This window comes from Medicago truncatula, chromosome 7 (assembly GCF_003473485.1).
Source record: "Medicago truncatula cultivar Jemalong A17 chromosome 7, MtrunA17r5.0-ANR, whole genome shotgun sequence".
NCBI classification, from domain to species: domain Eukaryota; kingdom Viridiplantae; phylum Streptophyta; class Magnoliopsida; order Fabales; family Fabaceae; genus Medicago; species Medicago truncatula.
Window position 1 is genome coordinate 50,946,471 of NC_053048.1, and position 13,310 is coordinate 50,959,780.

Below are 13,310 nucleotides of genomic sequence, written 5' to 3' on the forward strand. Positions count from 1 at the left end.
GCTTTAAGATTACTACTGTGCAGCTGATTTCTCAAGTTCCAAATAAGATGAGATGAAGCAAACAACCCGAGGAAATTGTAAGTTTGTAACTAGAAAAATGCTAGGATCACTCTCTTTAACATTCATTGTCTTATTGGATAAAATTAATGTGGTCTCACCACTTTATTGTGATCCATTTTCAATGTGTGGTACCCACATGAATTTCACCCAATAAAAGAGTGAGTGTTAGAGAGAGTGTTAGAAAGAGAGTGTCCATAACACTCCTCTTGTAACTAACAGTGATCAATTTACTTAAATTTCAAATGATGAAGGGAGAGACCAAGATGTACGTATGAGTTTGGTTTCACAGAACCAGAGGTAAAAATAAGTCAGACCAATTTATAGAGGCTTATGACCTAGTCTACGCAATCTCATACCAAATTATTATGAGTTTTTAGACTTAATATATCATTTGGTCCCTTAACTTATTTTTGATTTTCACTTTGGTCCCCTAACTATTAAACGTCTCAATTTGGTCCTATAAATCTTCTGTCGTTTACTATTTTGGTCCTCTCTGTTAATTTTTAACCTTAAATGTCTAAGGTGGACTATATTAAAGGTGCTCCACTATAGGCCTTACAAATTCATTTAATTTTAAAACCTTTGATATTTTTTTAAAAAGAGAACCGTTGGATTATATAGGTCTGTTGTACCTTATGATGAACCATTAACACCTAATTATTTTTCTTATTTCTCCTTCTTCCTTCATCTCCTTCATCATCACATTCATACTTTATCGAGCAATCTTAATATAACCCAGAGAAAAAAAAACAACAACAACAACACATGATATTATCATCAAAATCAAACCCATAAAAAACAACAACAACCCGACAAATTTGGAATCAAATTCAGAAAAGAAACAACAACAACCCTTCTTAGAGAAACTAAACGAAATCATTCACATTAATACTGTCAAATTCGAATTCAGTTCTTCTGCATCCGGATTCAATTCATTCACATCAAAACGAAATCATAATGAAAATGCAAGAAGGAGAATAAGTGTTGTTGTGTTCATATAGGTTTTTGCGATTTTAGTTCTTCTGCATATGGGTTTCAATTTCAATCCATAATAATCAAATCAAAACAAAACCAGGATTTCTCAATCTTATATCTTTGTGAAATCTCAATACCCAACACACAATTTCACCCTTAGAACTCTCTTTAATTCCTTCAAAATTAATTCCCAATTCCTCCATGATGTTCGTGTCATGGGAATTGAGAACAATGTTGAGATGGTTGGTTCGATGTTGGAAAGTAGGAGAAATGAAAACATTGTGGTCAATGTTGTTGTTGAGTTAGACAATGATGGAGTATCAGAAGCTCAAGGTGTAGATTATGTTTTTATGGAAGAGTCTCTTTCGAGCGAGCGAGATTAAATTGGGAGGAACTGATATATACTATTTTGTTGGAATTTAAAGTGTTTGTATTCTTGGGATTTCAAGAAAAAGGTTATTGAAGTGAAAAACGGTTAGCTTGCAATTAGTTCTCTTGGTGGTTTACATGGAAGAACTAAGAAAGTCTTATATGAGGATTTTGAGGTTTAGCATTGAAGCCATTTTAAGTTTAATGCATACTGAAAAATTTATTGCATCTGGAAGGTAATGTTGTATGTCATTTGTATAGGATTAAAAAAACTGCAATGGTGCATCAATATCTTGTAATATTCTAATTTAATCTTACACAGTAGTACTATTTTTTTTTGGGAGACTAAGAGTGTGTTATTGCTACAAATCAACGATTAAGAATAGAGGAGTAGAATGAGAAATAGAAAGGAAAAAATAGGAACATTGTGTTATTGATGAATTATGTATGAACATGAAGAAGTGGTGGAAGGAAGAAGATGAAGAGAGGGAAAAAATTATGTGGTGATGGTTCACTATTGTGTATAATGGATCTTGCAATCGAATGATTCAAATCATTTCAAAAATGTTAGACATTAAAAAACTAACGGAGGGGACCAAAATAGTAAATGACAGAAGGTTTATGGGACCAAATTGATACGTTTAATAGTTAGAGGACCAGAGTGAAAATAAAAAATAAATTAAGGAACCAAATGATGTATTAAGCCTAGTTTTTATTATATTTAGTTAGCATTTTCCTTGTACATTATTTTTTTTTGACTGATTGAGACTTTGCCTTTTATATTCAGAGCAAATGCCTCCTACAACAGAGCATGCTAATTATAAGCAACTCAAAAAAGCTACAAAGTGAAATAATTGAATGCTGCTTGCATGTTAAGGTTTCTATCCCCCGAGGACTGGTGGTTACGCATGTAGTAATAGTAGTATGCTGCAATAGTGCAATTTGAAACCGCCAATAGTATGTTGAGTCTATGTAAAGGCTGTCTCCCTTTCTTAAATGCAAATCATGACAAACTAAAAAGACTTGATATTCAAACATCCTTGGAAGTTTAGGAAATGAGACTAGTTATGTGTTTTTCTCCATTTCTCATATTTGACTAAAGTTTTATGGTCATGTAAGTAAGTATATAAAGAAGATATTTATACTCTACTTTTATACTGCATTGTCATATTATAACCGTAGAATTATAATAAGGGTAATGTTATCTAGTGTCCTGGGAGCACTAGTTAAGGAGCATTAAATGAACATATTCCACTTATTTAACTTTAATTAAAGTAATAAATAAGACAATTAATTAAAAGAAGAAAAATGTGTATTTAATACTCTACCAAATTTCCTATTTTGTGATACAAACATGGAATCCTATTTTGTTTTCAAGAATATTTTATAATTTTTACACATTTGATGATTTTGTATTTGATATTTTTTTTTGAGAGGTTGTATTTGATATTTTAATTGGTTGTGTTTTATCTTTGGAATTGTTAATTTATTTTAGATTTTATTTTAATTGAAAATGTTGCTAATTATGCATAGGCTTCCATGAATTGGTTTAAAAAAAATATGATTCACAGAAGATTTACGGAAAGAAAAATTGGTTTGAGTAAAATCCACAAGAAGAAAAAATTTTATTAAGAAATGAAAAGGATATAAAAATGTAAATATGAAATGGAAAAGGAAATTTAACGGACTATTAAATACAATTTTTTTATTTTAATTAGTTACCTTATTTATCACTTTAATTAAAGTAAAATAAGTAGAATCTGTTCATTTATTGTTCCTTAACCAATGCTCCGGGGACATCGATTAACAACACCCTTATAATAATGTAGAATCTGAGAAGATATAATCTCCAATAATATAAGCATTGAGACCAATGTGTTTCTTTGATTACTTTGCTTTAATGTTAATCAATAAAAAGCAATCATAAAAGGGTCATGTTAACCGTTAGAGAAGAAAAAAAATAGGTATAAATTTTCATTGAAAATTACAATTTTTAAACAATTCAAAAGTTGATTGCACTCTTTTTTAAAATAATACAGCCTTGATCCTTATTTATAGTAGCATATTTGTGAAAAAAAATACGGGAATTAAAAAAGTTAGTCATTATATTAATTTTGTTTGACAATTTCTATTATTTTACAAAATTATCCTTTATAAGAGAGACAAATAAAAAGGGTCTTTTTTTTTAAGAAGCAAATAAAAAGGGGTCTTATAATAAACGGACAAATAAAAAACTCAAAAGGATCTTATATTTTAGACTTAATTAGACTTTCCACCCGTGCTACCGCAAGGGTCATATACATTGTAGATGTAGTAGACAAAAACAAATCTCAATGCATATAAAGAGAATGAAATATGTGGTCCCAAATATATGCAGATGTTGGAATTCGAACCTCAGACACCACACTTATTCACCTTAAAAATATTAATTTTTATCAATCGTGTGTTACTTCATTCTTTTGTTAAAATTATATGTCAATGTTATATTATTGGTATGTTACTTCATCTTTTTTTTTTATTTTTGACAAAATATTACTTCATTCTTTTGTAAAAATTATATGTTAATGTTATATTATGTACCTAAAAATAGCTCATTCTTAACCTCAACATGTAAAATATTTTATTTAAATAATTTTCCTTTTATCAAATATTTGACCTTTACCGTAAATGATACCCTTTAACTGTTTGTTGAAATGTTTCTTCCACCTGTTTATATAGATTGCAAAATTCTGGTGCATTTTGTGGTAGATATTTAACAAATTGAGTTCAGTTCTAATTGGATGAAAAGTGTAATATTAACAAAAAAAATGTTGCTATAATCTTTCAAAACCCTTTTATTCCAATAGGGCGATTTGTTTTGAAGAAATACGGGAAATAAAGCGATGTCGATTTGCTTAGTTCATGAAAATAGGAGATTAGGTGTGAGCATTAGGGTTGTTCATGAAAATAGGAGATTTGGTGTGAGCATTAGGGTTAAAACAGTAAAATTATGCAATAGGGTTTAGGTTAAAATTAGGGCTTACGGGTTAACTTTAATATATATAAGAAGATTAGGTGAGAGCATTATGGTTGTTCATGAAAATATAAGATTATGTGTGAGCATTAGGGTTAAAACAGTAAAATTATGCAATAGGTTTTAGGTTAAAATTAGGGCTTACGGGTTAACTTTGATATATAAGAAGATTAGGTGTGAGCATTAGGGTTGTTCATGAAAATAGGAGATTAGATGTGAGCATTAGGGTTAAAACAGTAAAATTATGCAATAGGGTTTAGGTTAAAATTAGGGCTTGCATGTTAACTTTAATATATAAGAAGATAAGAAGATTAGGTGTGAGCATTAGGGTTGTTCATGAAAATAGGAGATTAGATGTGAACATTAGGGTTAAAACAGTAAAATTATGCAATAGGGTTTAGGTTAAAATTAGGGCTTACATGTTAACTTTAATATATAAGAAGAAAGATAGGTGTGAGCATTAGGGTTAAAACAGTAAAATTATGCAATATGGTTTAGGTTAAAATTAGGGCTTATAGGTTAACTTTAATATATAAGAAGATAAGAAGATTAGGTGTGAGCATTAGGGTTGTTCATGAAAATAGGAGATTAGGTGTGAGCATTAGGATTGTCCCTTTTTATAAGACATCTTTGGTGTTTCCAAGTACATTAATTATTTCTTTACTAACATACCCTTATTTATTTTGCATTTTTCTTCAATCAACAATAAATATTATATTGAAAACATAAATTTACCCTCTCTCTTAAGGATAAAATTGTAAAAACAATTGTAATTATATAAAAATTTAATACTACAACCAACTTTCTTAATCTCCGCAATTTTCACAAAAGGCTCCTATATTTAGGGACAGGGACGGAGGTAATATAAATTTTCATTGAAAGTTACAATTTTTAAACAATTCAAAAATTGATTGCACTCTTTTTTAAAATAATACAGCCTTGATCCTTATTTATAGTAGCATATTTGTGAAAAAAATACGGGAATTAAAAAAGTTAGTCATTATATTAATTTTGTTTGACAATTTCTATTATTTTACAAAATTATCTTTATGAGAGAGACAAATAAAAAGGGTCTTTGTTTTTAAGAAGCAAATAAAAAAGGGTCTTATAATAAATGGACAAATAAAAAACTCAAAAGGATCTTATATTTTAGACTTAATATATGCTTTGGTCCCTTAACTTATTTTTGGATTTCATTTTGGTCCTCTAACTATAAAGTGTCTCAATTTGGTCTCATAAATCTTCTGCCGTTTACTATTTTCATCCTCCCCATTAGTTTTTTTTTTTCTTTCAAAAATAGTTAATCTTTATCCACATGTCATCAAAGATTTGTGATCAAGGGTTAGATTTAAAAAGTACACAAGGATACAATGAACTCAAACATATGATCATTTCTATTTTTCTTGATTTTCCTGAAAAAAAAATATTATTCCAGAATTTTTATAAAATCTTTTTCAAAATTAAAAAATTAGAAAAAATTTATTTTTTTACAAATATTAAAAAAAAGGTTTTAAAATTTTTTCTACAAAATTCTGGAAAATATTTTAATTTCTAAGAATCTGGATACACTTTTTTTTAAAAATATATAAAAAATTCATATTTTTATAAAATCTGAAAAAAAATTCCAGATTTTTTATAAAATATTTTTCAAAATTTTAAAAATTGATTTTATTTTTACGAAATTTTAAAAAAATTCTGGAAAATATTTTAATTTTTTAAAAAATATATACAAAATTCAGATTTTTATAATGAAAAGGGATTATTCCAGAATTTTTATAAAACTCTTTTTCAAAATTAAAAAATTTTGAATTTTTTTTATGAAATTAGAAATATTTACGAAATTTAAAGAAAAGGTCAATTTTTCTTAAATTTTTTCTACAAAATTCTGGAAATATTTAAATTTTAAAAATCTGGATGCCAATTTTTTAAAAAATATATAAAAAGATGAAGATTGATGGTGATTTTAAATTTTTATTTTTAGGAAAATCAAGAAAAATAGAAATGATCATATGTTGTGAGCTCATTGTATACTTGTGTACTTTTCAAATCTAACCATTGATCATCAATTTTAAATGACATGTGGACAATTGGTTAACTGTTTTTGAAAAAACTAACGGAGAGGACCAAAATAGTAAACGACAGAAGAATTATGAGACCAAATTAAGAAACTTTATAGTTAGAGGACCAAAATGAAATCCAAAAATAAGTTAAGGGACCAAACTATATATTAAGCCTATATTTTATGATGAAGATAATAATTTTATATTTGTTTTGTTAACTAATGTTCAAGGTTAACATTTTCCAATATAAAAAGTAGTAGAATGCTTAACATTTTTCAATATGAAAAGCAGGAAAAGGATTAGATAAGCCACATTCACTCACTAATACTCTCTTTCTTTTTGCTTGTCGTTTTACTTCATCCAAAATGAAATATAAGCAAAAACTGTAGTTAAAAAATTGATATATATGTGAACTAAATTTTTAACATACATTAACATTTCAAGTATCACTTTTATTTATATTTCATTTATGAGGCAGTAAGGTTATTTCTATATTTCATTGAAATAAATAAATTTTGTTACTTTTAATATAATTAATTGTTTTTTTTTTTAGTCAAGTAATCTAGTGGTTAGAATTCACATTTTAAGGTGAATAAGTAGACTGTTTGAGATTCAAACCCGACCCTTACATATTACATTGCATTGTCTTTATCAACTGAATTATACTCACAAGAACAATTAGTTTTTTCATAACACCCTTAATTATTGACCATCTCATTCTACATATTTATTTCTCTTAATTGTTTATTATCTCATTCAAACATTTAAGGGAATGAGTGAGAAAACAACAATTAAGGTTGCATTGAACTTTTTTTAGATTGCATTCAACTTTAAAACTTACAAATAATTTGCAAGTCTTATTATGGCTTGCTACTTATTCGCAGTCTTATTACTGCCGCGTATCCAAACTTCTTTTTCTTAAAGTTTCAAAAGAATTTGCTCTCTGACTTGCACAGTTGAGACTCTTTTTTCTTGTCCAATTTTTATCTAATTTTTAATATTCATGTTGTATAGGAAAGGAATTAAATTAAAAAAAAAAAGAAGGAAAACATACAGTTTTAACTTAAAAATTTTTTTTTAAAATTTTTTGGGTGAATTTCAATCGGTATATAAGGCCTAAAATATCAACGAAATTATGAACAACAAATTATAATTTATTTATTTTTTTGAAGGAATGAACAACAAATTATAAATTATGAACACATGATTCTTAAACCTTAATTTATGGTCCATCGGCACACTACATTCTCAGTTTCAAATTAATCACAGACAGAACATATGACATAGACTCTCACAATTCCTAGTTTCTTTCATGTTGAGGAACTAACATAGCAATATCATTTGCTACATTTTGAGCGTCCATCTTAGCTCCATAAAATCCCCTCCTTGTCAATCCAACACAGTAAAAACCATTCTTACCCTTCCAGTGGTATGGTAAACCAGGCTTTGGAAAACCATCCTCATTCAAAAGATCACCACCCTGTTCAAAATAATGAACACTAGATTAATTTAGATTGAACATGACACTGCATTCAATCAAGGGCTATATATATATATATATATATATATATATATATATATATATATATATTACAATAGAGAAATCTGTTCAATATATTGAATTGAAAGTGATGTAAGTGGTATTAGTGTTGTACTGAAATGAGATCATTCATTTTTTTAAAAATAAGTCACCTATTTTGAGAGAGAACGGGAGGAGTGTTTTGCAAGGTACTTTGCATAATTTGTTAAACTTGACTAACATTGGTATAACAAACTTAACAGGTTTTTCCATATATATTTTTTAGGCTTAAATATGTCTTTCGTCCTTGTAAATATAGGTCATTTGAATTTTCATCCCTGAAGTTACTAATCCTTCCAATCTGCCCCTGCAAATATTAATCATTTGACTTTTGGTCATAATTAGATTTTTTTGCTGAGGTGGGCTGTCATTAACGACGTGGTGTACATGTGGCAAGTGATGATTGAGCGAGGTGGTTTGCTTAAATAGATATTTCATCCCTACAAATATAGGTCATTTGAATTTTCGTCCCTGAAGTTACTAATCATATGTAATTAGGACCAAAAGTCAAATGATTAATATTTGCAGGGGCAGATTGGAAGGATTAGTAACTTCAGGGACGAAAATTCAAATGGCTTATATTTGCAAGGACGAAAGACATATTTAAGCCTACTTTTTAATATAACAGGTTTCTCTATTTAAAAATGTAGCTAATATTATCGTCTGTCACATAAAATATGATACCTTAAGCCATTTTTGAGTTGATCTCTTGAAACCAGTGCAGAAAATAATGGAGTCAAACGGGTAGGATTTTCCATCACGGAACAACACTTGGTTACCACTTATGCTCTCTATTTCTGCTGGCAACACCTACATATATACAGAATAATATTATGCCACTCGCAATCTATGTGTCAAGTTTACATATATGCGATGGATTACCACAATTGATATATGTATTGCCACATCACTCAACCTCTTTTCACCTTACTAATAAACTTAATGTATTGCCAAAAATAAACTTCAAACTCAATGGTGGTGAAAGGTCACACATTTTATAAAGTCAAGAATTAAATTTTCGAATTTAAAGATGGCAGATAAAGTAATTAACGTTTATGAAATCCATCTATGCATATGGTTGGTTATTCCAAGAGAAATCAGTATTTGTTTTGTAGTTCTGTTTTGCTTTTGTTTGAGTTCGTTTTCATATGAATTTCAAGAGAAACAAACAATTAACCGAAGAAGTATAATGTATGAAGTAAGATTATTCTGCTTTCTTTATAACAAATGGATATACATACCTGAATCTCCCCGGATTTGATTTTCTTGACAGTTCCAACGTCAATTACAGGAAACTTGCCATACTTCATCTTCATGGTGAATGGGCCTTCACTAGGAAAAGGTATACCATATTTGCTCAGATCTCCATACACAATCCTGCTTGCTATCACCACTAGTTTCTCCACTGTGCTTGGTGACAGATAGTTCAACAAAACCCCACCATAATACATCATATCCCTAGAAAGAATATGAACCTACATGTACATAACAATACATTATTGCACAAGTTGAGTAGATAAATTCCATTTTGATCTTTTGGCTGGTCAGACCTATTAGATAAACATAAGCTAGCTCCTATAGTTAAGGTTAAACTACAATCGCTATTGCTATGCAAATGTACGCCCCATTGATACTAGGATACGCTCCACTAATAGTAGGAGTTAGTTTTCTATACTGTGTATCATTCTGTAACTATATATATATATATATATATATATATATTGCCATACACTATGGCCATCAGAATCATTGAATTATCATTCCCTTTTAAGACCAAAGTAAAATTTAAAAATAACCAAAGGGTTCAAAAGTGTAATTTAGGGATTTAGATTAGACGCGGTAACTCTGAGACTTGGCCGTTTGATTTGAATCTACGGCCAAGATCAGTTAACTATGAAACTGGCTATGTAATATAAACAATCCTATCTCAAATCAACGATCAAAATCACATACCATACCATAATTTAGCTAGCCTAAACTAGTAAAGATCTAATTAAAGAGAAAAAGAATAAGGAACATAGAATTTTGTTAATACCGGGCTTCTAACAATGATTGAAGGTTTAGCACCAAAATTAGCCAAATCTAAAGCAATCTCCATACCAGAATTACCAGAACCAACAACAAGAACATGTTCATCTTTAAACTCTTTTCCATTTTTGTACCTAGTTGAATGAATTACTTTCCCTTTGAAATTCTCCAACCCTTCAACCACAGGTACACGAGGTTCAGCTGTTTCACCACTAGCAACAACCAAGAACCTTGCAGAATACTCCTCAACTTCACCAGAACTCTTATTCTCAGCTTTAACCCTCCATTTCTTCTCATCATCATCAACATACTCTGCTAACTCAACAGCTCTGTTGTATATAGGGTTGATGTTGAAGTTGTTGACATAGTTACCTAAATATTCTATGAACTGTTTTTTGGGTACATAGTGAGGATAAGAAGGTGGAAAAGGAAAGTGTGGTAACTCACAAAGTTGTTTTCTTAGATGAAGATGAACACGATCATAGGTGTAATTTTGCCATAGAGAAGCAAAACAGTTTTCTCTTTCGAGAATGATGAAAGGTATGGATTGTTTTGTTAAGCAAGCTGCTGTGGCTAGGCCGGATGTTCCAGCTCCGATTATTATCACCGGTGCTTCATGCATTCTGTTATTTCTTTATTTTATGTTTTTTTAGCTATGTTCTACTGAGGAAAAATCGAATGATGAATAAAATAAGAGACAAAGACGTGTGCACAACGTTAGATGCAGTACGGAACTTGATTTTACCAAATTTGTTTTTTATTCCCAACTGATAATATCTATTTTTTGTGGTTGAGAAAGGATGCCAGTTTAAGTGATCTTTGTAGACTTTTACAATTAGTGTCACAAACAAGTAAAATATGAAAAAACGACATATTATCAACTATAGCTATCTTCCACATTGTTCGTGTCACATTTCACTACCAAAAAAAAATGCGTTAATTCTGGCGGTTTTATACCGGCGGTCCATGTTAACCGCCACTATAGTGTATTGCGGCAGTTTTATTGACCGCCGCTTTTTATTGTACATTACGGTGGTTTCGACTGCCGGTATTAACAAAATATTATGGCACAATTAACCTTGTTTATTATGGCATTTTAGACCGCCAGTATTAACGTTTTTAATTTTTTCAACTTCACAGCATTTGGCGCACTAATTTCCCTCTTTTTATTTCCCTAAAATTTTAGAAAATCCCTTGTTTTTTATGTTACGAGGGAAAAATCCCTCCATCTTTCCTTTTCCTCTTTTTTTTTTTTTTTTCATAACACATAAAATTATATTTTATAAAAAAAACTTCATTCTTTTTCCTTGTTCTCTCTCATCGTCTCATCTTCTCCCATCGAAAGTTATTCTCGCCGGCGAATCCTTCAGATCCTGCCTCTCCGGCCACCGCTTTCCCTTCCGTCACTCTCCGTCTCACTTCCTTCTCAGGTCCTCTCTCTCTCACTCGATCTATTCAAATTTCAACCTAGGTCTTCACATTTTGTCATGATTTTTTTCACGGGTCTGTCAATTTGTGTCGTTTGAGATTCATGGATTTATAATCATGTAAATTGAATTGAAAATATTGTTTATTATTGATATATTTTCAATTCAAAATCCAATCTGGAACCTCAAACCCATGGATTCCTCAATCTTTGACTCAAACCCATCTTCATTTGCTGATTCTGAAATACCCAAACCCTCATCTTTGTATTATTCTTCTTTTTAGTTGATTAATAAGGTTCACTTTTGATAATAAAGTCCAGTTTTGATTATATGATAGATGATTTCCTGGTTTTCGCTTTTGATAATTTATTTTTTATCAATTAAATGCATTTCTCTAAGTTTTTCATCATCAATCTTTATATTCATCAATTATGAAAAATTGATTTTGGATAATACTGTCTTTCAAGCTTTTACTTTGATAATAACTTTTACTTTGCTTAGGTTCTTGAATTGGCAATAATATCTTGCTTAATATGAGTTAACAATTATAATATTTTTTGCAGGCATCAAATGTAGGAAGTGAATCTCCAACACCCAATAACATAACTAGATCATCAGATGAAAGCAACGCACGTCGAGCATGAGAGTCCTAATTTTAGTGACATCAGTTGTCTAGTCATTTTTATGTTTTGAAACTTGTTATTTTGAGAATAGCTAAAGATGGTGGCAATGGTTTGTGTAACTTTATGTTTGGAGACTTGTTTATATTTGAGAGTTGTTTTTGGATATTTGCATCAAACTCCACTTGAGTTAAATTATAAATATATCAATGACAATGTTCAAAATTTGTTTGTCATTTAATTTTGTTCAAAAAATAGAAATGTACAATTATATATTCCTATGAAATAATAATATTATAAATAAAATAATTTCAATTTTTTGAGCATTGTGGCATTTTATATGTCAATTGTGGCATCTCAATGATTAAATATCAGAACTAAATTCCGGTAGTTGGACATGCCACTACATGCATAGGTCTCAGGAGTACTTTCTGGCGGTTAAAACCGCCGGTACTTTCTGCATGTTACGGCGATCAAAAATGCCAGAAACACCTGTTGGCTTTGTCACAATTATGTGAATGATGGCGTTTGAAACTGCCGCTATATACAATTAAATAACTGTCACTTTAAGCCAAGTATAAAACGGCGGACAACATGGCGGCTACGTAAAAACTGCCACTTTAAACCTTGTGGCAGGCAAAATATCGGCAGTTTTTAAAACGCCAGAATTGTGCATAGTGGCGGCTAAAACTGCCGGAACATACATTTTTAGCCGCCGAAAAACACGCGTTTTTTTGTAGTGTTTCCGTGTATCTGTAAAACCTTATAGTCATTACCATCAATCACACCAAAACTAAATGGTCCAAGTAATGATAGTACTATAAACCAAGAATAAATTTAAAATTTATGTGTAGAACATAAATAATCAAACCAAAATTCAGGCACGAAGCTACGTATTTCTAAAAGAGAAATGATATTTGAACAACTATTTTTTACAACTTTCTCTCTCATACTCACATTATCTTTTTACTTTCTCTCTCTATTGCTTTGGTTTTTGTCACCTCATTTTCTTTGTAAAATTTTGGTTGCCACAAAAATTATCACATATATGGATGTTCAAATAACACAACTCTTTCTAAAACGGGGCAGCCGTCACCCTCAAATATTAATAAGCTAGATGCATATATACCACTAATGCATGTTCGCCCTTGTAAATTGAAAGGACCGACTCAAAGTAAA

The 13,310-nt window shown here is 30.0% G+C and overlaps 2 protein-coding genes across 3 annotated transcripts in view; one reads left to right on the forward strand and one right to left on the reverse strand.

Annotated features, from left to right (window-relative positions):
• Positions 1-7,610: 7,610 nt before the first annotated feature.
• Positions 7,611-10,754, reverse strand: LOC25499585 (probable indole-3-pyruvate monooxygenase YUCCA10). Its single transcript, XM_013594882.3, has 4 exons — positions 10,092-10,754; positions 9,298-9,531; positions 8,741-8,866; positions 7,611-7,957 (listed from the first exon to the last, which is right to left on the reverse strand). The coding sequence occupies exons 1-4, from the start codon at positions 10,704-10,706 to the stop codon at positions 7,778-7,780; spliced, it is 1,155 nt and encodes a 384-aa protein (XP_013450336.1). The 5' UTR covers positions 10,707-10,754; the 3' UTR covers positions 7,611-7,777.
• Positions 10,755-11,367: 613 nt separating this feature from the next.
• Positions 11,368-13,310, forward strand: part of LOC11430011 (OVARIAN TUMOR DOMAIN-containing deubiquitinating enzyme 5) — an 84,146-nt gene continuing 82,203 nt past the window's right edge. Inside the window, exon 1 of one of the 2 annotated variants that reach the window (XM_003625825.4) lies at positions 11,368-11,514. The gene's annotated coding sequence lies outside the window, so the exon portion shown is untranslated. The remainder of the gene's footprint in view (positions 11,515-13,310) is intronic. The other variant, XM_024770309.2, reaches the window with a different exon arrangement.

Bases quoted from the DNA above. Each gene is read 5' to 3' on its own strand.
- LOC25499585 (XM_013594882.3), bottom strand. From the start codon at position 10,706: ATGCATGAAGCACCGGTGATAATAATCGGAGCTGGAACATCCGGCCTA. The intron at 9,532-10,091 runs GTATTAACAAAA...ATGTACATGTAG, and splicing joins CAATCATTGTTAGAAGCCCG to GTTCATATTCTTTCTAGGGA. The intron at 7,958-8,740 runs GTATCATATTTT...TATTTTGAACAG, and splicing joins CAACTCAAAAATGGCTTAAG to GGTGGTGATCTTTTGAATGA.